The sequence below is a fragment of the Symphalangus syndactylus genome, chromosome 6 (genome assembly GCF_028878055.3).
Source record: "Symphalangus syndactylus isolate Jambi chromosome 6, NHGRI_mSymSyn1-v2.1_pri, whole genome shotgun sequence".
NCBI lineage: Eukaryota > Metazoa > Chordata > Mammalia > Primates > Hylobatidae > Symphalangus > Symphalangus syndactylus.
The window spans coordinates 11,535,641-11,560,108 of NC_072428.2; the positions used below are offsets into that span (position 1 = coordinate 11,535,641).

A 24,468-nucleotide genomic window follows, 5' to 3' on the forward strand; every position below is an offset into this window, starting at 1 on the left:
ATAAAGGTGAATTCTTGGGCAACCCTAAGGGGATGCAGCTGTATTGTCCATCTTCAGCAGGACACAGGTACAGCCTCAACCCAAACATCCCATCTGTTCCCTCTACCTGTGGCCTGTTCCTGTTCCCTGTAAGAACCATCTCCCAGGTTGGGGAGCTGGGAAATCTCCAGCTTTGTGTTTGAAAAAGCTCCCGGAAGACCCAATTTTACAGCCAGCTTGGCCAGCTGCTGGGGTAGAAGAAGGGTGAGCAAGGAGCTAGTAGTCTGGGAAAGTGACTCCTAGAGTCGCAGCTCTGGTTGGAGCCCAGGTTTGTCCTCTAACACAGTGTGACCTCCGCAAGCTCCAGCACTTCTTGGGCCCAGTTGCCCCCTGTGGTACACAAAGCATTAAGAATGGCCTGGAACAACCCCAAGGCTCCTTCCACCTGGGAGGCTCCGGCTCCTGTTGGGGTGGGGGTCCGGTCACGTGTTGGCGGGGAGCGGGGTGCCGGTTGACGTGGCTGCGGGTCCAGCCTCTGACGTCCTCGCAGCCGTCCTCGCAGCCGTCCTCCCTCCCTCCGTCCCCGCCCCTCTGGCGGCGGGAGAGCTGCTGGCTCGCCTGGATCCCGGGAGCTGCCTGGAGGCGGGCCCGGCCCGGGGAAGGTGAGCAGCTGCGGGACCCAGCCCCGCGCGGGGAGCGGGCACCATGGTGCTGTCGGTGCCTGTGATCGCGCTGGGCGCCACGCTGGGCACGGCCACCAGCATCCTCGCGTTGTGCGGGGTCACCTGCCTATGTCGGCACATGCACCCCAAGAAGGGGCTGCTGCCGCGGGACCAGGACCCCGACCCGGAGAAGGCGAAGCCCAGCTTGCTGGGGTCTGCACAACAGGTGAGCGGGGACGGCGCGCGGGCCTTCCCCGGGCAAGGCGGGGTCGCCGGGCAGCTGCAGAGGGGGAAATGGGGTGGGAGGCTGTCGCGGATCTTTGCGCGACAAAGCTTGGCGGGGAGAGGGCACAGCAGAAGCGCTGGAGGACAGGTCAAGGAGTCAAAAAGGTAGGGGGATGGGGGGCCTGGGGGATGGGGGAGACATGAAGGAGAATTAGGGAGCGGCGAGCTTGTGGGGACTAAGAGAAGAATGGGAGCCAGCAGCGAGACCTAAAGGGAGGGGACAGGAAAGGGGACCTGGATAAGAATTAGGGCTGGGAAGGGTAAGAGGAGAGGGAGGCTGGGAGGGGAATCGCCAGGGTTAGGGAAGTCCCTGAGAGGAAGCAGAGAATGAGGAGTTTGCAGAATTGGGAAAAGGACTGGGGTCTGTGAGAGGGAGGTGGGTGGTGGTTGTGGAGCCAGGGTAGGGCAAGTCCTGCCAGAGCTGAGAAGAGGTAATGCCTGGAAAGCGAGCGGGGAGGTGGCCGCGGTCCCGCAGGAGCTGGGAAGCTAGCGAGGTCTAGAGAGCTGAATCCCGGAGGCGCCTGAAGGACTCTTCCCCACCCCCTAGCAGCTCTGAGCTCCAGCCAGTCAGAGGGGGTTGGTATGGCCTCCCCCAAGATGTCTCTGCAGATGTCCCTGGAGACAGGAGGGCTTTTATCCCATGCATTTGCTCATGGCCGGAGCCCTTTCGTGCAGGAAATAGCCCGTGCTCCCATTGTAAAGAGTAGCAGAAGGGGTCTGGGGAAGCAGTTTGGAAGGATTTCCCTGCATAGGCTGTGACCTCCAGGATGCACTTCCAAAGTACAGAGTGCAGAATGTTCTCTGGAGAACCAGGAGGCAAAGAGTCTTGCTAGAGTGATTTAAGGAAGGATGGCCCTGGGGCAGGGGCATGACTTAAAGGACCTCGTAAAGGCCCTCTAGATCCCTTATAGACTGTATGGTTCCGGGAGTGGCACTAAAATGCTGTGACTCCATCTTCCTTTTTCCAATCAATAATTCAAAAGCTCAGAGGACCCAGTTGTGTGGGGCCTGTGTCAGTCACTGTACAGTGAGAGTGGAAAGGAAATGGCTGTTGTCCTTGAGGCACTTATAATCCAAGAACAGTGACATTGACAGTGGCTAAATAGAAGCCAGCTGCACAGCAGAATGTGGGACTTGGGACGATCTGGAAAAGGGGAATAGTGGGCTTTCCACTGGCCAGGGGCTGGGAGTCCTTCTCCACAAGTCGTGGTCGGCCGCCTCTCAACCTTCTTTCCTGCCCAACACACTTGAGGAACAGCCACTCTTCTGCCTTTCAGTGATGTCTCTCCAGGCACCGCCCCCTTCCCTTTCTAGAGAGAACCACTGGGATAGTAGTTGGTGTAAATGACCTCTAGGGTCTCTTCCAAAACTTTGTCTTATTGATGACCAGTAGCCCACAGAATGGCTGATCATCTGTTAAAGAAAAACCAGGTTGTGTCTCTCCCCTGCTTCAAATCCTCCACAACTTCTCACTGAGCTTGGAAGAGGTCATAGCAAACCATGACATAGCATACACTGTGTGCCAGGCGCACTGTTCAGAGTGCACTAGTTAATGTGTTTCTTGACCCAGTGAGGGAGCCATAGAATGATCCCAACTTAAAGATGAGGAAACTGAGGCTTAGAGAAGGTAACTGACTTGCCTAGAGCTGCACAGCTAGAGAAGTTTTAGAGCCAGACTCTAGCTGAGCTTGTCTGATTCTGGAGGCTGTGCTATTAGCCACTCATCTCCACCCACTCACCTGCTTTAACAATGGAAGGTGCATGCCTCTCCAGCCAAGCTCATGCCAGTTTCTTTCTTCATCAGCAGTCTTGGCCTCCCTGGATTTACGATCATTCTTTTAAAACACCAAGCCCTTTTCTGCCCCTTCATTTTTCTCTGGCCTTTCATACAAATGGCTCCTTGTCATCCTTCAGGTCTTTTTCCATTTAAAGTCTCAGGGAGGATTTTGCCTACTGACACATCAAACAAAACACCCTCTTCCTGTTACTCTCTCCCATCTTGTTTCTAACAAATCCTTTTATGGCACTCTTTACATGAGGATGCAGCCTTTCATATTCACTTGCTGGTGTAATATTTATTCCCAGCACCCACTCAGTGCCTGGAAAGTAGTAGGCATCCAATAAGAAATTGTGGATGAATAAAGTCATCTCAGGGGCCATCCAATGGGGATTATCATCTTCAAATATGGGTGCATGCACCATGTCTTTATAACCGAGAGCAAGCTCAATAGGGGCACAATAAATATTTGTTGATATATGATACCTGCCCATCCACATTCCCTTACCTGGTTCCCTCAGTGACAAAGATGTGGGCAACTTGGGGCTGAATCTATGAGTGTGAATGTGTTGAAGCTGAGATCTCACAATGACTTGGTTGCCGTTGTTCTCAGATTCATTCAGCCACTGGCCCAGATGAAGTAAATAGAGAAAAGGCAACCAATTGACATTTCAAAGCAAGTGAAGAAGGTGACAACCATCAGCGGTGGCAGAAGACAGGAGGGTGATGTACATGGCACCTATTGACAAGTAGGGCAAGAGCCAGGGAAGCTCTCTGAGGATGTTCCTTGAGGAAAGAAGGTATGGGGGCTGGAAAATAGGGGTCTAGATGACTGTAATCCCAACAGAGGTGTCCAAGGCCTAATAGCCAGTGTCTCTGTAACTCACTAGTTGTGGCTGCTGAAAAAATTCTTTGGGTTTGGAGGCTATTCCTAGAAATCTGATTTCTGACCCTGAATGGCTGGATGAAGTTGAAATTTGTAGTGATTTTGAAAAGAAATTTGGAGTTTTCCCAGGGGTTTTGTTGATTTTTTACACAGGGTCTGATTCCATCACCCAGGCTGGAGTGCAGTGGTGTGATCACGGCTCACTGAAGTCTCGACTTCCTGGGCTCAGGTGATCCTCCCACCTCAGCCTCCCATGTAGCTGGGAATACAGGCACGTGCCACCATGCCTGGCTAATTTTTTTGTATGTTTTGTAGAGACAAGGCTCACCATATTGCCTGGGTTTGTCTCAAACTCCTGGGTTCAAGCAATTTGCCTGCCTCAGCCTCTCAAACTCTTAGGATTACAGGCATGAACACTGTGCTTGGCCCCCAGGGGTTCTTAATCTGGGTCCACAAACCTCCCACCAAAGAGTCTGTAGATAGCATTAAAAGGTTCGTGGTCTTGGATAGGAAAAAAAATGACATCATTATTTTCACTTACCTCTGACTGAAGCAGTATTTTCTGTAAGTAGGAATAGCAAAAAAAAAACCATAGCGTATCATCCATACCTGTGACTTTGTCCCCAAGGGAAATCACAGATAGCTTGGTAGCATATTACAGCTGTTGCAGATGGTTCACATTAGATTTACGCTCATCTCTCATTCTAAATTATGGTACTTATTAAATCTCCTGCTAGACTCTGTTATTTAATGAATTAATAAAGAAGTAAACATATAGCTACTTCACAATTTGGTTTTATTAGACAGTCCTTTGCAGCCCTGTGTCTTTTATTTTCTGCTTTTTCCAACAATTCAGATGAAGTGTCCCTAGGCAGCCCTCGGCCATTCATTACCTCTCATGCTTCCAGCTGTTTTCAAGTCACAGTTCTTTGCTTTTCTGAAATATACACTCTGGACCCTTTATCCTGCCTTCTTAGGCAGTGCGTCACTCTCACTCATGTGCAGCCCTTCCAGGCATGCAAGGAATTCAGTTTTACTATGCTGCCCACTCCTGGCCTGGCAGGTCACCTGGGACCTCTCTGTCATCAGCCTACCTCTAGAAGCTTGATCATTAGGCAGTGACCTGGCAACTTCAGCAAGGAGAAAGAGCCAGGGAGGCAAGGTGAGAATGATGGTTTCTCCTTCACCATTACTTCTGAATCTATTAGTCAGCGGCAGCCAGACCCATGGGTTCCTGCCTCTGAATTTCCTCATCACCCTTGTCCGCACAGGCTGCCACTCAGCCCACTTCTGGGTCCTTTCATAGAAAGTCCTCCTTTCGCCCAACCTAAAGAATTGGGAGTAAGAAAGGAGAACTGCTCTTTTCCCGTTGCCCCACGGCTCAGTGCTGTACCCCTACCACTTGGCAGGCACCCGCGTCCTGTTTTCAGAAAGCCTTCCTTTTCATGGCCTCGTTTTCTCCCAACATGGTGTCTACCTTGCTGTGCACTTAAGTGAATCTTTTCAAATGCCAGAGAGGTTCCCTGGGTGACCGCAGTACTGTCCCTTTGAAGCTAACACATGGCCAAAGGCTTTGTTGAAATTGCTTGGCCCTCAGCAGGAGTTCCCACACCTATTTGTTTTTTTTTTTTGAGACAGAGTCTCACTCTGTTGCCCAGGCTGGAGTACAGTGGCATGATCTCAGCTCACTGCAACCTCCACCTCCTGGGCTCAAGTGATTCTCCTGCCTCAGCCTCCTGAGTAGCTGGGATTATAGGTGTGCACCACAACGCCTAGCAATTTTTTTGTATTTTTGGCAGAGGCAAGGCTTTGCCATGTTGGCTAGGCTGGTCTCAAATTCCTGAGCTCATGTAATCTGCCCACCTCGGCCTCCCAAAGTGCTGGGGTTACAGGTGTGAGCCACTGAGTCTGGCCCCCAGGCCCCTTCTGTCTATATCCCCAGCCACCCACTGTCACATGTGACCAAACTCTACAATCCCATCCTCTTTCCAGCAGAGTCAGGATCACCGAAGTGGCTTTCAGTGGAACCCTAGTAGATTAGTTCTAAGGTTTTACAAAATAATATAAATAAGTGCTGAATTTCTTTCTTTCTTTCTTTCTTTCTTTCTTTCTTTCTTTCTTTCTTTCTTTCTTTCTCTTTCTTCTTTCTTTCTTTCTTTCTTTCTTTCTTTCTTTCTTTCTTTCTTTCTTTCTTTCTTTCTTCTCTTTCTTCTTTTCTTTTTTTTTTTTGACAGAGTCTTGCTCTGTTGTCCAGAATGGAGTGCAATGGTGCAATCTCGGCTCATTGCAACCTCTGCCTCCTGGGCTCAAGCAATTCTCTTGCCTCAGCCTCCCAAGTAGCTGGGATTACAGGCATGTACCACCATGCCCGGCTAATCTTTTGTATTTTTAGTAGAGATGGGGTTTCACCATGTTGGCCAGGCTGGTCTCAAACTCCTGACCTCAGGTGATCCGCCCATCTCGGCCTCTCAAAATGCTAGGATTACAGGCATGAGCCAGCCCTCCCGGCCTGAATTTCTATCAAACAATATATGTGTAGTGGAGTCTTCTCCTTAAGATTAGAGAATTTTTTCCTCCATTTTCCTTGTATTCTTGACAATGTCTGGTATGATGCTGAGCACATGGCAGTATTTTGAATTAAATCATTATCTTGTAACCTAACACTGAATAAGAGATGGAAGACACAAAGGAGTGCATACTGTTAGGGGTCCATTGACACAGGATTGAAGCCAGCACAGTTTATTTATGGTGTTACCCTGGGGGACAGGAAATGACTGCAGCGGGTAGGAGAGCTTCTGGGCTTTGTTCTTGCTCTGCCTCTTGACGTGGGTGCTGGTTACAGAGGTGTGTTTACTTTGTGAAGATGCATCCAGCTCTACATTTATGATTTATGTACTTTTCTGTCTGCAGTTATACATCAGTAAGTTTTTTATTAAAAAGTGTCATATTGTGACATGTTTGTGAACATTAATTGAGTATCAGGCCAGTATTTTTATTGCCAGGAGGACATTGGGGCCATATTCAAGAGACATGAGCCTCCTTTTTATGGTTTTTTTAATAAACTGCTTCTTCGGCCCTGTTTGCTTTCTGCTGTTTTTCCCATGGCCACCTCTTGTGTGCTGCATGAAGGATTCCCCCTGGGGACTGGGACCTTAAGACCATCAGTGTGGTCCTATTAGGCCTCTTACCTCTTCTCCTCTTCCTTAGTCCTCTAGAGCAACGCCTTCTCTGATTGGTTGTTTTAATTCACACATGTAAGAGTGAGGATGGACAGATGCTGCATTTCATTAGTTAAATAGTTCATTCATCAAAGATTAATGAGCACATGCTAGGCCTTGGGATATGGCAATGGAAAGACAGACATATGCTTTTCTTGATAAATGGGGAGACAGACAATAAAACAAGCAATTGCCATGATCAGGGAAGCACAGGGTGCCATGGGAAACCCAGGGTTGGGGGTATTACTTCTGCCTTCAGCCTAAAGTAGAATTTTCTCCAGTGCAGGTTGTTTTTTGTCCTGAAGTCTCCCCTGTACCTTAATGATGATAGGACACCCCAAGAATTGCTAACCCCACTCCTGGAACTGATTCAACTCTGGAAGGCTGTAAGGTCTGACGTCCATGGATTCTCAGACTTTTACAGGACTCATTTTCTAGCTTACTATTAGCTCATCTCTTGCCTGGTGAACTCACCCATTCATATAAACCACCAGCACCCCAACAAAGTATTTCCATAGAGTAATAAATAACAGTGATAGAATAGCTAACACTTATTAAGTTCTTTATATGTGCCAGTCACTGTTCTAAGCATTTTAACCATATTAAAATGTTTTCTGAGACAGAGTCTCACTTTGCCACCCAGGCTGGAGTGCAGTGGCATGGTCATGGCTCACTGCTGCCTCGATCTTCTGGACTCAAGTGATCCTCCCACCTCAGCCTCCCAAGTAGCTGGGAATACAGACTTGTGCCACTGTACCTGGCTAATTTCTTTTAAATTTATTTTTTATAGAGAGAGGGTCTCACTATGTTGCCCAGGCTGGTCTTGCACTCTTGGGCTCAGGCCATCCTCCCGACTTGGCCTCCTAAAGTGCTAGAATTACAGGTGTGATCCACTGCACCTGGCCATAACCATATTAATTTTAATTATCACAATAACCCTATGAAATATGCATAATTATTATTTTTCATTTTACAGAAGAAAAGTAAAACACAGAAAGCTTAAGTAACATATTCAGTGGGAGAGCTGGGAATCAAATTTACAAAATTTGGCTTCAGAGCCCACACTTTTGACAACGAGGTTGGAGATTAGCAGAAAAAAAGTAGTCAAAATTTTATTTGAGCCATTGTGTTTCCCCAGATATGGCATAAAAGTGTCTATAAATATACATCTTTGCAGGCCAACTTCAGAAACCTTTCCCAATGCTTTTGATTGCTTTGCTGCCGCCATCACACTTCAGGCATTGGGTGCAGCCCGGGTCCCTCCACAGAGATTTTACACAGTAAACATGTTTGGTCTGGTTGCTTAGCAACGTGGAAGACAGTATGAATTTTTCATCAAGAAATTAGCATAGATTCTTTCAGGGAGATGAGCACATACCCGGCTGGAAATACAAGCGCTCACTTGTGGACCCCTAAGCCTGTGTCCCTCTGTCTTTTTTCCAGTGACAGATCTGACCTGTCACATCTCCCTTCCTCTCCTAGTTCCTTCTTTGGGTACAGTTTGTAGATAATTCAGATACATGGCTCTTCTCTTCATGGAATTGACGATTCACTAGCACCTTTTGTTAATTCCAGCAGAAAACAGTGCTGCATCCTTTCTAGATTTTCAGATACTAGCCAAGTTGTGAGGAGGTACCTGGGGCACAGGAGGAGGCATAGAGAGGCCATTAGATCATGATGAAGGAAACACCTGAAAGACAAACCAGAGGGGGCCCAAGCAAAGGCAGAAGGAAGAGAAGAAACCAGCAGGAGAGGGAAGCATCAGACCCAGAAGATAAAGAGGAGAAAAAATACAACACAACCACTCCAGGATCAAAGACCTACGAGAGCAATCTGAATATGTGGAGACAGTCCCTTTGTTGTCCACACTGACCTACAATCTCCCAATAACCAGCAGCAGTTCACCTCCGGCTTCCACCTTCTTCTTACTGTATTCAGTACTCCCAGGGCTTATTTCTTGCTAAGAAACAATGGGAAAGTCTGCTTTGAGGATGGAGGAGAATAGCTTCATAGAAGCAAGTTTTAAGAACTAAGAGATTCTATACGTATGTATCAGAATCAACACACGTGCACACAAAGGGCCCCCTATAACTAATTTGATAAGAAATAATGGAACTAATAGAGTTATATAGGAAAATAGGTGAAAAAGTTGTGTTCCTCCCTCTTTTTCTCCCTTGGTTGTGTTTATTGAACAACTGTGTGCCAGGTACTGTGCTAGGAAGTGAGGATACAGTGATAACTACCCTATTCCCAATGACACAGTAACCCATCTTCAGCCCTCACAAAACTTACGGTATAATGGGGCAAACCAGAGTTTATAGAAGAAGAGGGCAAATAAATGAAAATGTGTGCTGGTGGTAGGTAACCTGAACAGAAGGTTCTGGTGCTTTGTAAGTGTAAGATGAAGAGCTTTTACAAGAGCACCTTACAAGATGAAAGCTTTCCTAAAGAGTGATGGCCAAACTCAGAGCTAGAGTTGGAGAAGATCTTAACCAGGGCAAAAGGGAAGGATGTTGGGGGCTCCACACAGAGAAATGAGCCTGTGCAAAGGTCCTGTGGCAGGAGGAAGCCTAACATTTATGAGGGCCTGGGGAAAAGCCAGTGTGGCTGAAGAGTAGAGAGCAAGGGAGATCCTGGCGAAAAATGAGGCTGGGGAAATAGGCAGGGGCCTGGAGGAGCAGGGCATTGTAGACCACGGACAGATTTATTTATTCATGCATTCATTCATGCATGCATAAATCGAACATTTATTAATGTCTCCAGGAGGGGTATTGAGCTACGTACTGACAAGGTGAAGATTACCATTATTTTCAAAGCTTTTTTTATTCAGGTGAAATTCACACGACATTAATCACTTTGAAGTGCAGGATTAATGCCATTTAGTACATTCACATTGTTGTGCAGCCACTACCTTCACCTAGTTCTAAAACATTTGCCTCACCTCAGAAAACCCCTCATCCATTAAATACTCACTATTCCTCCCTCCTCCAATCTGTTTCCTGTCTTTATGGATTTGCCTATTCTGGACACTGCATATAAATAAAATCATATGATATGTGGTCTTTTGTGACTGGCTTCTTTCACTTAGCATCATGTTTTCAAGGTTCATCCACATCATAGCATGTATCAGTACTTTATTTTTTATGGCTGAAAAGTATTCCATTGTATGGGTAAATGTCATTTTGTTTATCCATTCACCCATTGATGGACATTTGGATTGGTTCTACCTTTTGGCCATTGTGAATAGCACTGCTAAGTACATTCCTGTAGAAATATTTGAGTACCTGTTTTCAATTCTTTCAAGTATATATCTAGGAGTGAGATTGCTGGGTCATATGGTAATTCTATGTTTAACATTTTGAGGAACCGCTAAACTGCTTGCCACAACAACTGCACCATTTTAATCTCCACCAGCAATGTATGACAGTTCCCATTTCTCCACCTCCTTGCTAGCAGTTGGTATTTTCATTTTTATTTATTTTATTTTATTTTTTAAAAAAAGTCATCCTAGTGGGTGCAAAGTAGTATCTCTTTGTGGTATTTTCTGAGCTTTTAATATCTAAAAAAAAAAAAAAAAAAAAAAACCCAAATTCTCACTTTTAAAATATTCATCAGTAGCCAAGTTTTTTAAAATAATTTTTATTATAAGTTCTGGGATACATGTGCAGAATGTGCAGGTTTGTTACATAGATATACATGTGCCATGATGGTTTGCTGCACTCATCAACCCGTCATCTACATTGGGTATTTCTCCTAATGCTATCCCTCTCCTTGCCCCCCGCCCACCGACAGGCCCCAGTGTGTAATGTTCCCCTCCCTGTGTCCATGGGTTCTCATTGTTCAACTCCCACTTATGAGTGAGAACATGTGGTGTTTGGTTTTCTGTTCCTGTGTTAGTTTGCTGAGAATGATGGTTTCCAGCTTCATCCATGTCCCTACAAAGGACATGAACTCATCCTTTTTTATGGCTGCATAGTATTCCATGGTGTATATATGCCACATATTCTTTATTCAGTCTATCATTGCTGGGCATTTGGGTTGGTTCCAAGTCTTTGCTATTGTGAACAGTGCTGCAATAAACATACATGAGCATGTGTCTTTATAGAAGAATGATTTACACTCCTTTGGGTATATATCCAAAAACCACAGTAGCTGGCGAGTTTTTAACAAATATTTGCTGTCTGTATTGAGCAACCATTAAAATGAGTCCACATGGGCAACCTGTAAAAACATTTCATTGTTCATGAGTCTCGTGAGAGGGATGGAGTGTGTGTGCAGTAGTCCTGGCTGCCCTGTTCTTCCAGCAAGTTTGCACCTGCTGCTCTGTCCGTGAAATACGTTATTGTCATCTTTCCCATTCTGTTCCCCCAAGCTTTAGCCCCTCATGGGTCCCACTCAAACTCCCCCCAATACCTGGGCCCTGCAAACCTCATCTAATTAGGCAGTATTTAGGGCCTTTCAATATTTCCTTATGTATCAACACTGTCAGGCCAGTGCGATGCCTGGAGGAGCCTTGTCCCTCTCCAGGGTTAGTTGCTGCCCACACAACGAACCTTCAGGAGGAGTTCAATAAGTCCCAATTCATTAGATAAAGGGTGCTTTAATTGCCTTATGTTATAGAAAGGTCCTGGGAGATTTTTACACACTGCTTATAATGTTACAGTGATATTTGGGGAAGTTGATTGTGGTTTGGGGGTGGACCTGGAATGCGTTATAATTTTTCCCATTAAAATAATGGAGTACCAGTGCCTGCTTTCTGAAATCTGCTAATCAGCATGTTTTTGGGAACAGATTAGAGTCAAATAATGGGGGGGAGTTGCATATATGAATATGAATGAAAACAAGCATAAAGGGGAGAGAGGTCCTATGAGAATTCTGCGAAATTGAGTCAGTCCATCTGGCATAGACCCTAGAGTATTTCGACATATTTCATTGATTCCTCTCCCTACCCCCACCTCCACTCATTAAGTCCAAGACATGCTTTTTCTCTCATAGAAAGTTAAGCAGGACTTAGCACATAGCAAAGAGAAGCGAGGAGACATGTTGAATGACTGAAAACATTGATGAATGGATGGGTAGAAAAATGAGGTGGCAGGGCTGCCACCTCCTCTTGTAGCCAAAATAAAAACCACAGGCACAGAGAAGCAGGGGAGGGTGCTGAGTTCACCGAAGGATCTCTGTGCTTGCCTTTAGTGATATATCAAGAAATCAAGACCAGCAGGAAGCATGTGGCAACTTCACTTTTTACAGGCTTCTCTCCTTTCAGGTCTCTGTTCATTTGGCTAACGTTAGAGAGAGGTTTTTAAATCTTCAGCTGCAAGGCCAGTGAGGTAATACCCAGGGAGATGTTTTATTTGGAAGAGCATTATAAACCACACAGGTTGAACTCGCTGGTAAGAACAGCATGATGTAAAGGCTGTAGGTTTATTGAGGCAGGATTGCAAAGACTTTGCTTTTCAAATAGAATTAAGAAGGATGTTTTGGAAAAGATGGTGTTTGAAGATGCAGATAAGGTTGGGTAAAAGCAGTTTGGTAGGGCAACTAGAAGAGTTGATTGAAACAGCTGCAACCGTAGAATATCTTCTGTTAGCTTTAAGCTTATTCTGCATTTCTGAATGCCCCTTGCACTCTGCTTCTCAGAGCATATCACCAAGCATCTTAAAATACACTTTCGTTTCCAGCACAGCCACTTCACATAGAAGAAAGGGGAAGCTATCAGAGAGGAATACAGTGAAGGCAGTGATGTGACATGAGGAGAAAATATTCGCATGATTTGGAGGGCTTCTTTGCACATTCTTTGCAAGTGCGTCATCTAATGATCTTGTCTCTTACTAACAAACGGAGCAGATTCTTTAAGTGGCAACACGACTATCACCCTTTGCACATAGCTCCATACAAAACACGTAGAGACAAAGAACAGAAAGGAATGAACGCGAGATTAGGTGCCTAGCCTAATCCTACCACGTTGTAGCCTTGCATTTGATTTTGGGTACCCACTGGAATTAATTTTAGGTAACAATCTTTGAGACCACTCGAAAGAAAAAATTAACTCAGAATGAAAATATTCATTTTTATAATCAAGATGCTGAGCTAAAATGGGAATCAAATGAGACTCAAAAACCTGAATTTGAATTCAGACTCCACCATTTCCTAGCCAAATCACCATGGCCATTCTGAATCCCACTTTCCTCATTCATGAAACGGGGATTCTACAAGGTTCTCTAAGGTCATGTGGAAGAATGAATATGACACGTATGAAAGCACCCAACGGATTCAGCACCTGCCGTTGCTCAAATGATATTTTTAAGAATCTGTGAATTATTTTCTTATTTATCCTTTACCAAAGCAATGACTTGTCTATTCACCATGTGGGAAAGAAAAAAATCATTAAGAATATTCCAGATGTGATAAATGAAATGTGTCTGTTAGAATGAAAAGGGAAACATGCACTTTCCACTTCTAGGATGATTATTCATTCAATAAACATGTCTTGCATACCTGCTATGTTCAAGGCACTGAGTTAGTCCTCGGGACAGTGCAGTGACAAGGCAGAACCCATCCCTGACCTCATGCAGTTAATATTCTAGAGGGAGAGATGTTCGTCACACAGTTATACACAGAACGTAGTTAAGTGCTAGAAGTCATCTCCTTGTGCCTCCAGAACACCCTGAATGCTCCCCTCTCAACCCCAAACCTACTTATTCCCCACCCCCTGCTCCAAGGCTATCCCCATTTTCTCCCCCTCCATACCCTGGCCCCAGAAGGCCTCCACCTATCAGCTGCATTGACCAACTCCTCTGCCTTTTGGCATCAGGTGGAGTTGGCCCAAAGGAGATCTGAGGACAAGAGGAGTGTGAGGGGCCTTCATCACCCCTGCTCCCTCCCTGCTAGGTGGCTGGGGGCTGGCTACATCCTCAGCTGAAGGGCTCAGATCCTGCCAGGCCACTGTCTCCCTTCAGCACCCTGTCCTGTTTCCAGTGACCTCTCCTGCTTCTTGCCCCTTCAGGCCTAGGGATGGTAACGGTGCCCAGCTCTCCCAGCCCCTGCATACTCGCCATTCCTTGTTGCTTTCCTTAACCCTCCATACATTTGTAAATATCTGCTTTATGAAACTCTCCTCAATTACCCAGTTATAACGTGCCATCTGTTCCTGCAAAAACCCTTATTGATAGCATATTCAAACCATGTTAGCTATTATTACCAACCATAATGATTAATAATAATAAAGGAAGAGTCTGTGAGTCAGAGGAAGTGTGCCAATGAAATTGGCAAAACTCAGGACCAACAGCGATAACACCCTCTATTTGCACAAGGTTCTATTGTTTAGAAGCCACTTTCATTTTCCCATTTGATTCAGCATCTAGCCTGATGCTTTGTGCGTCCTGAAGCCTTTAATATCTGCTTGCCAAACAGACACACCTGCAGGTAGGAAGCTTTGGGGCTGTTATTCTCATTTCAAAAAGCTTGGAGTGAGCTGAGGAAAAATAGTTCTCATTTATAGTAATTTGGAGCCAGGGACTCTGATATCACTGACCTTCCATGATCAAATCATATTTTGGGACATTTTGTAGACTGTTTGATTGTCAGCCCATGTAACACAGAAGGAAATCTATTAGGTTTGCATCTCATCTAAAAGAAGGAACAGCTAGATCTATGGATGATACTGACTGGCTTTGAATCTGCCAAAATGTCAGCTGGTGGAAGAATGTTAGAAGCAGCACCTTAATGGCCATCCCTTGAAATCCGCTTCCTGACTAGTCATGAAATTCACACAGAAGAATCAATTTGTCGCCCTAACATGGCAGAGAGTGCAGACATCCAGTGACACACAGGGGTTCTGCTTTTTTCTTTCTTTCTTTCTTTTTTGTTATATTTTAAGTTCTGGGATACATGTGCAGGACATGCAGGTTTGTTACATAGGTATACACATGCCACAGTGGTTTGCTGCACCCATCAACTCATCACCTATATTAGATATTTGTCCTAATGCTATCCCTCCCCAACCACCTCACCCCCGACAGGCCCCAGCGTGTGATGTTCCCCTCCCTGTGTCCATGTGTTCTCATTGTTCAACTTCCACTTATGGGTGAGAACATGCAGTGTTTGGTTTCCTGTTCTTGTGTTAGTTTGCTGAGAATGATGGTTCCCAGCTTCATCCATTTCCCTGCAAAGGACATGATCTCATTCCTTTTCTATGGCTGCCTAGTATTCCATGGTGTATATGTGCCACATATTCTTTATTCAGTCTATCATTCATGGGCATTTGGGTTGATTCCAAGTCTTTGCTATTGTGAACAGTGCTGTAATAAACATACATGTGCATGTGTCTTTTTTGGAAAGGGAAGCCTGAGAAGTTATAGTTGAAGTGTATTTTTCTTGAGGCAGCTCTCACTCTTGGATTCCTCCCTTTCCCCAGCACATGCTTCCCCCAACCTGGGTTACCCTCACTGTGTCTCTGTGTCTCCAGGCTGGTTTTCTCACCTAGTTTCCTCCACGTCCGTCCACCCCTCCTGTATGTACCTGCTGGTTTGATTTACTGAAAACACTGTTTTGCTCATGTCATTCTCCTACTCACAAACTGTCAACGTTTCTCCATTACTTATAAGATAGAATTCAAGATTTTTTTGCTCGGCATTCAAGGCCCTTTATGACCTGGCCTCACCAATCCTTTCCAACTCCGTTTCTCCAACCCCAGCCTTCCTCTCCAGCTGACTCACCATGTCCTAAGCATGCTCCCCTCTGGATGCACACTGCTGCTGTCCTCCCCATTTGAGAAGCTCTCTCTCTGTCGTTGTTAATCATCCTTGAGTGCTGCATTGAAGCCCCTCGTCCAGGAGGCCTTCTCTGATCACATCAACAATGAAGAGTTCCTCCTTAGGTCTTATGTAGCCTACAGTCCAGGTATTTGGCTTTTTAAGACTGTCTTCTATTTTTATCTATATTTTCATAAGTTGGAATCAGGAATAGCAAATGTCTTTCATCTTCCATATCAATTCCTATTAATGGATAGTAGCTTCCTGGAGCCCTAAGCTGAACAAACACCCTGTGTCTGAGCTCAGCAGGAAAGAATGCTTTGATCAATTAGCCGAATCTGTCTTGAGCATAAGGTAGGAGAATTGTAGCATAAGCACCTCGTATTTCCCCTTTATGGAATATCTCTTCTCTACCATGGGATGGTAAACTCTCTGAGGGCGCGGACTTACTCATGTATCTCCCATGGTATGTAGGGTGGATGAACAGATGATTGGCAGGCAACAAGTATGTTCTGATTTCTGTTTGACAGCAATATAATATGGAGCAGTTTGACTTAAAACCAAAATATAAGGAGAATCTAGTTAAAACAGCCTCTGTCTTGGTTTTGAAATTGCACTTTATAACTCGGCTGTTTTTTCAACTTTCAGGTTAGAGATTGATGTGCTTTTCAAGTGTCTGCATAGAAGTGGATGGAGATCTTAGATTAGTGCTTCCCTGCACTTTTTTTCTTCACTGCATCACCTCTAATGGGTGATATTCACGTGGGTTTGATGGTTTTGTAGATTTACCTCCTTTCTCTTCCATGAAGAAAAGCTTATCAAAATGCAAAAGTATGAAAGAGGTCTTATTATAAGGATAAACTTGAATATATGTTAATCAATTTTTAAATGGGTACAAACTCAAATTTTTGTACTTTATAATATATTGGCACAATAATGGTTATAGCAGTTGCCCTAGTTAATGGTTTCGTCAATTGTCTGAGCACCATAGAATCATGTAATCCTATAGCTTCTCTGAAAGAACACCCTAATTTTAATGCCAAGGAAACTGACATATAAACAAACTTTTCAACCTTTAATACAAAAGAGATCGTCTTGGGAAAAGAACATTAAATTAGAAACACAAATTAGAAGCTAAGAAAAAAATGTCTAAAGGATTCAAATGAACCAATATTAAACAATTGCGTTCCTATCTGACGGAAGTTTTCAATTATGCAGAGCTGAGATCCTTCCAAACACAGACTCAGTTTAACAGGAAAAATGTGAGCCCCTAGTACCAGTACAGTGGGACAGGAGAGGGGGCAGAAGTGGAAATTTTGGAAAGCAAAGTCAAATTTTGGGAGTCACAGAGACCGTGCTCTGAGGTGAAACACATTGCTGACAGCCTTGTTGTGGCCACTGGAGATGGGAAAATAAGGGTAGGGTGGCTGGAGTGAAAAGGCTGTGTTCAAGTCCAGATTACTGACCTTTTAAAATACAGCAATTTATGAGTGTTGATGAGATTACAACATGGTCTTGACATTGCCTTTGTTCAGGGCACAAATGAAACACATTTCCCGCACAAAGAATGTCAAACCCAGATTCAGAACTGAGAACAATACGAAAGCTGATGCTCAAACATCCAGGCAGTTCATGAAAACAACCAGACTACTGGCGGGGGAAAGAGGGAGTGGATGGGGCCACCAGCCTAATGATTTGGCACCTGCCAGAAAAGCAAAAGCAATGATTCAAACTTTTCCATTTTCAACTGTGTGGTTGTTATCCAGAGACACAGCCCCAAGAAACCACACACAGTATAGTACACAGGTTAGTAGCACTGGCTTTGGGGTGGACATAGGTTCGAAGCCCAGTGTTTTCATATATTAGCTATGCGACCTTGGATATGTTTCAATCTCCCTGAGCCTCAGTTTCCTCCTCTGTAGTAAAAATAATTAGGTTATTTTTTATTTGTTAATATTAGGGTATATAGAATAGAGACAATATTAGGCACTTATCTATAGTTGTGTGAAGATTAAATACAATAAAGTTTGTGTTGTGCATTGCAGAGCATCTGTTACATAGGAAGTTTACAGAGATGGTGGCCAAAGGGCTTTGTGATTGTGATGTGACTGATGAAATAATGCAGGGGCCACCTACAAGAAGGAAATATCTAGGTAGGATCTTGCTATCTTGTGGTTTCCAGTCCCACGGAGTTTTGTGTTTTTTTGTTTGTTTGTTTGTTTGTTTTTTTAATAATTCTGTTTTTAAATTTAGTTTCCACCAGAAATGTTGGGATTGCAGCAACATTCATCCTCCTCCTCTCATTGGGTTTTAGCTGTATTGCACCCGCAGACTGACTGTACTCTGGACACAGTGCAAACTTTCCTTCTGCCATCTTGGCGGAATGCCCCTGTCCAATTTCTCTACCTGTCAGACTTCAGGGGCGCTCAACCCAACGTCAGCGTCTCTATGAAACCTCCTGCAGCTCTCCCTTCTTCCCTTCCTGCTCCTACCAAACCCTCCCCTTCTCCAGGCAAAGCTTGGTTTGCTTCTACAGACTCTGCCTGGTGTTTTACTGTTCTCCATCATAGTTATTACTCTAATAATGTTGAATGATGATTGATGGAGTAAATGAGTGAATGGCTAGGCTAGGAGGGTAGAGATGGGACATCCTTCCTCCAGCTCCGCTGGCTTCTCCTTATATCTACTCAAGACCTGGGAATGACAATAGACCATTGTGTCTTCCCAGGAAGGGAAGGATAGGGCCAAGCTGGAAAGCCTGCAGGCTCCACAGTCATGTGCCTGGGTTCAATTCCCAGCTCTGCATCTTATTTACCATGTGACTTCAGACTTAACCCTTCTGTGTCTCAGTTTCTTCCTCTAAGTGGGGATGACAATAACACCTCCTCATGAGGCTGTGAAGTTTAAATGAAGCGGAATGGGTAAAATGCTCAGACTTGTATCTGACACATGGTAAAGCTACATATGATGGGTTTTCTTTTTCTTCAAATTTTAGCTCAGGGACTTTTCCCTGACCCTCAAATTCTTAGTAGAAACAACTCCTGCGCCCCCCCCCCGCCCCCACCGCTCAACCGACCTCATTACCATCTGTCCCCGTCTCGACAGCACTTATTCCTAAGGGAAATAGCTTTTTGGGTCTCCTGGCTTCTTGCTCTCTACCCCGTTGGAAATGTCCACTCCATAAGGTCAGTGATCAGACAGTGTTGTTAGGGCAGTTCGCCATTGCCGGGAGGTTTAATCATTGCTGAATGACAAACAGCAGATAAAACGTTTGCGTTAGGGCTGGCTGGTATTCCTATTGTGTCTCATCCTGGCTGGGGTGGGAGGGGCAGCTGCCAGCAGGGCTCACCCACCAACAAATCTCCAAGTTGGTCACATCAAGTACCGGCTGCAGGCAGTGAGTGCCCTGGGCCAACCATAAACGGGCTTTTTTAGATTTCAAAATAACCACAAGGAAAAAGGAGAATAGGAGGAGGTGAGCTACGAGGGAGGCGGATTTGAGAAAGGATTGGGGGCACAGACTCGGAACAAACAGGAGAGGAGGTGTTGGAAGGGATAACAAAAAATGGTACGAGGGTAATGTCGCCGTGGAAGCACTGCACCGCCTGGACTGGAAGCTAAAGCCTCCTCTTGAAGGTGGATTTCCCCTTTGCAGCGTGAACTGTGTCACCTGTCTCCCACTCCCACAAATAACTGTGGATTTGCCCATGGGCACATGGCTTCACAATTCTTGAAGCAGACAAGAAGTAGAGGACCGTGGTGCTGGCAGCTTCCTAGGAGACGGAGGCCTAGCAGGCAAATTAGTGTTGCGGGGGGAGCTGAGCGGACTCTGAGACAGGAGGCCATGCCTGTGAGCGGCTTAACATGAGAGAGGGGGTGTCTACCTCTACCCTACCTGGATGTTTGGGGCTCCCCCAAATCAGGGTGTTCCCAAGTGAGGCATCCCTAGGCTCCACCCAGAACCCACCAAGTCAAACCTCTGGGGGGCCTGGGAATCTGAACTGTGCACTCCCCAAATGAAGCTGATGCACCTCAAAGTATGGAAATTGGTGCTGACAGTCCCGTTTCCCTGACTGATGGGCATGCAGGGGCAGCGTAGTGGGTGGTGGGACCAGGCAGCGTCCTGGGCATCTGCCTTAGGGGCACAGAAACGTGGAGGAGTGGTCACGGTCACTAGAACTACGAGGCGGTGGCTGAAGTGGCAGGAAGGCAGCAGGGCCTGGTGGTTCCGCAGGGGATTCCGGGGCGAGTCAGCCTGGGTCTGAATGCAGCCTCTACCGCCCCCTAGCGGGCCAAGACTTTTGGCACAGAACTGAGCTCTACGGACTCAGTGTCCTCGTCTGTAAAATGGGCTTGACAATATTTGTGCTTCCTATAAGGTTACTATGGGGATTTAAGAAGTTTATATTTGAACAGTGCAGGGCACAGGTAAACAAGGCCACAAGGTGGAAGAGGCTGGGGCCCTGAGTTTGAAAATAAACGGCCCTTTTCAGACTGTGAGAAATCAGCTTTTATTGGTTCAGCCTTGAGGTTTAGCAGTTGGCCTTCCTTGATGAATACAAGTCTGTTAAGTGACTGGCTAGCCATGAAGGTTCAGTTAGTTGTCGGTATCTGCTAGGACACAAATCGGTTGGGTGTGCCTTCCTCTACAGAAGGAATGGACAGAGGAGATCAAACCTTCGGATTGGTTAAGAGCTGCGCCCCACATTTTCTCCAGGAAACTTTTCTCTGCAGTTGGAAGGGAAATTTTGATAAGCTTCTAAGCTATCTTCAAAGGATAGCGAGGCTGTTCCCACTCAGCCTCTAGGAGTTGGTCCTTCACTGGAGGCAAAATGAGCAAAATGAGGATCTCTCTCAGTTTCTTATAGCTTGATGTAATGGACTTAATGCCTGTTGTCCAGACATTAGGAAGTGTGTGTGTGTGTGTGTGTGTGTGTGTGTATTTGAGAGGGAGTGGAAGGAGTATGGTACCAGACCTAGAAGTCATAAAATAAACAAAAGAAACTTTTCCTTGCTGGTAGTAATTTAAAACATTTTAATACTAAAACAATCATATGGAATCAAATACAAAGACTCATATGAATTTGTAAGATAGAATTGGAGATTTGGAGAAAGATCCCCAATTGCTCCCGACTGCTTCCTCTTCCCTAGAGTACGTGTTCCCTTCTGCCTCTGAGGCTATTTGGAAAGAAAGTTTGAGAAATACTGGTCTAGAGACCAGTGGATCCTAAATGTAGGTCCACAACCAAGTTCTGGGCTGGTTGTGTGTAGGAATCACTCAGCAAACTTGCTGAGCATACAGATTCTTCAACCACCCCAGAAAGCCCAGTTCAGCGTGTTACTCAGAGGTGCATGTGTGTACGTGTATCTGTCTCTATCTCTATTTTTATTGTGATATAATTTGCATACAGTGAAATATACACATCCTAAGTTTACAGCTTGATCAATTTTGACAAATATGTATCCCTCAGGCTGTAACCCATACCCCTCACGTGCCTCTTCCCAGTCCATTCTCCCCAAAAGCAGTCACTGTTCTGATGTCTATTACCACTGATGAGTTCCACCTGTCATAGAACTTCATCTAAATCAGGGTTTCCCAACTTCAGCCCTAATGACATTTTGGGTTGATAATTCTTTGTTGTGGGGGAATTAGGGAATGAATGTGTGCCCTCGAATTCATATGTTGGAATTCTCACCCCTAAGGCTACGATATTAGGAAGTGGGCCCTTTGAGGGGTGATCAGGTCATGAGGGTAAAGCCCTCGGGAATGGGATTAGTGCCCTTGAAGAAGACATGTGAGAGAGATGTTGTCTGCTCTCCACCATGTGATGATGCAACAAAACGGCTCTCTGCAAACCAGGAAGTGGGCTTTCCCCAGATACCAGATTCGCCAGCTCATTGATCTTGGACTTCCAGCCTCTAGAACTGTGAGAAATAAACATTTGTCGTCGAAGCTACCCAGTTTGTGGTAAGTTGTTCTAGCTGTCCGAACCGAGACAGGGGTTGACATTGTGGCGTGCTTAGCAGCATTCCTGGCCTCCAGTAACTGCTCCCAATCCCTATGGTGACAGTAGTCATTAGCAGCTCCATCGCCTCCAGTTGTGGCAAACAAAAATGTCTCCAGACACTTCAAATGTCCCCTGAGGGGCCAAATTGTCCCTGGCTGAGATCCGGCACTGTCAATGGAATCATGCAGTATGTATTCGTAGACAGCTGTCTTCTTTCCCTCAGCATGTTTTGGTAATTCTTCTCTATTGTTGAGTGTACCTGAAACTCATTCCTTTTGTTGGTTGAGGAATATTCCATTGTAGGAATATGCCCCAACGGACTTCTCCATTGTCCTGTGGTGGAAGGCTGGGCTGCTTTCAGTGTTTGGCTAGGACGAGTCATGTTGCTCTCAGTAGCCATGTCTAAGTCTTCTTGCGGGTTCATGTTTTCCTTTCTCTTGGATAAATACGTGGGAGTGGATAAAAACTGTTGAGTCATAAGGTAGATTTATGTTTAACTTTTAAGAAACTTCCAGTTTTCCAACATGGCTTGCCATTTTCCCTTCCACTGGCACTAGTGAGCATCCCAAATGTCTCACATCCTTGTCCACACTGGTGTTGTCAGTCTTTTTGATTTTAGCCATTTTAGTGGGTGTGTAGTGGTGTCTACATTTTTTTTTAACATCTTCTTGGGTAATTCTCACAAACAGCTGTATTAGTTATCTATTGCTGTGCAACAAAGTGCCCCAAAACACAATGGCTTAAAACAACAATGCTTATTATCTCAGTTTCTGTGGGGTCAGCAATCCAGTCATGGCTTACCTGGGTCCTTTGGCTCAGAATCTCTGCCAGGCTGTGGTCAAGGTGTCCTCTGGGGCTGTGCTCATCTCAGGGTTTGACTGGGGCAACCTCTGCCTCCAAGCTTGCTCTTGTGGTTGTTGGCAGGATTCAGTTCTTCCTGTGGTGCCCTCGGGTTTTTGCACGTGGGGCTTTCTATAGGAAAGCTTTCAACATTGCAGTGTGTTTTATCAGGGGGCGTGGGTGAGAGACAGCAAGGAAAATGGAATGTCATTTTTTTGGTAATCTAATCTCAGAAGCATTGTCTTCTCACATTTGCATATTCGTTCATTCGAAGCAAGTCACTAGGTCCAGCCCATACTCAAGGACAGGGGATTATATAAGGGCGTGGACATCAAGGGACAGGACCCTGAGAGATCTCATCACAGATGCACCTACCATGGAGGCTCTGGTGTGAGAATGCTTGGTCTAGACCAGAGCTTCTCCAACTATCTGTGAGAGAGAATCCAGCTTAGCTTAGTTTAGGTTTGTTTTAATGCTCACACTCAATGTCTATATTTATCACAAATGAGTAAAAAAGTAACACAACAAAAATAGTTCATCAACTGGTCCCTACACACAAACCCCACTTTTTGTAGCACCTGACTAGACCCTAGGGTCACATAAATATTGCCGACATTTGTCGAGGGTTGGCTGGGCTAGCCTCTGTCCTAAGAGCTCTGCGTGAGTTATCTTATCTAAGCCTCAATCCAACCCCAGGAGATAGATGCTATTGTTAGCATCCCCATTTTACAGATGAAGAAACTGGGCACAGAGAAGTTAATTAATCAGACCCAAGGTCACACAGCAAGTAATTGACAGAGCCCAGACTCCAACTAAGCTGTCTTGTTTTAGAGCCTGAATACCTGACCAGCAGGATATATTTCATTATATACACGTTAGTGTGCATAATCGCCAGTATTAGAGCCCAGACCCTTTGCCCCGGCCTCACTACCCCCTTGGCGGGGGCTTAGCTGTACTATAGACCCCAGCAGCAGCAGTGGCCCATGGTTGGCATCATCTGAATACTGGTTGCTCAACTGGATGCTTCTTCTCTGCCCTCCCCTTTTTTAAAGTTCAAGTTTAAGGAGCAAAGATGATCTCTTTTTTAGCTGGATCTGCTTCCCCCACCTGCAACCTCCTGGGTGGTGCCGTGCTACTGTAAGAGGGATGTCCCAGCATGAAACCCCAAATTAATAAACAGCCCTAAGGTGAAAAATTAATCATGTCACAAAAGGGGTCATCTAGCATCTTTGGTAAGGTTAAATGTTTGTTTACAGATCATTAACTACATAATTAATTTTTGTTTTTCCAACATAAGCCCCATAAGGGAAGGACAGCATCTGTCCTGTTTACTCCCATATTCCCAACACTTAGCACAGGACCTGGCCTGTAGTGGCGCTCAACAAATATTTGTTCATTAAATGAAGGTTCAGGTTCCACCCCCCGTGCCATCTGTCTCTGCCTGGATTATTACCGGAGGCAGAGCCGGAGGTGTCTGTGCTGCCCTTCATGAGGAAGCAGGAGCCAGGGAACCGTGGGCGGGGCCCGGGAGGAGGGAGGACAAGCACAGGGGCATTACTGAGCCACTGCCACTTGGCATCCAGGGTGACTGCTGGATTTCCAGGGGTCATATTCCAAAAGGCGACTGAAGGCACTTTTGGGAATAGTGAGGAGGAGCAAGGAGAATTCATTGCCTGTCTTCCTGCCCACAGGGCTTGAGCTCCTCCCATGGAGGTGTTTGGGGTTTTTTCTCTCTTTTTTTTTAATTATGGTAAAAGAACATAACATAAAATTTACCATCTTAACCATTTGTAAGTGTACAGTTCAATTTGTGCTTGTGTGTGTGTGTGTGTGTGTGAGATAGGCTCTCCCTCTGTTGCCCAGGCTGGAGGGCAACAGTGCAATCTCGGCTCACTACAGCCTTCACCTCCCGGGTTCAAGTGATCCTCCCACCTCAGCCCCCTGAGTAGCTGGGACTACAGGTGTGTACCACCATACCCAACTAATTTTTGTATTTTTTGTAGAAATGGGGTCTCACTATGTTGTCCATGCTGGTCTCTATCTCCTGGGCTCAAGCCATC

At 45.5% G+C, this 24,468-nt stretch overlaps 1 protein-coding gene across 1 annotated transcript in view; it reads left to right on the top strand.

The window, feature by feature from the left end:
- The first annotated feature begins 550 nt into the window (after nt 1–550).
- SYT13 (synaptotagmin 13) overlaps nt 551–24,468 on the top strand; it is a 46,577-nt gene continuing 22,659 nt past the window's right edge. Inside the window, exon 1 of the mRNA XM_055281824.1 lies at nt 551–867. Coding sequence (XP_055137799.1) covers nt 685–867 — 183 coding nt within the window. The 5' untranslated portion in view covers nt 551–684. The remainder of the gene's footprint in view (nt 868–24,468) is intronic.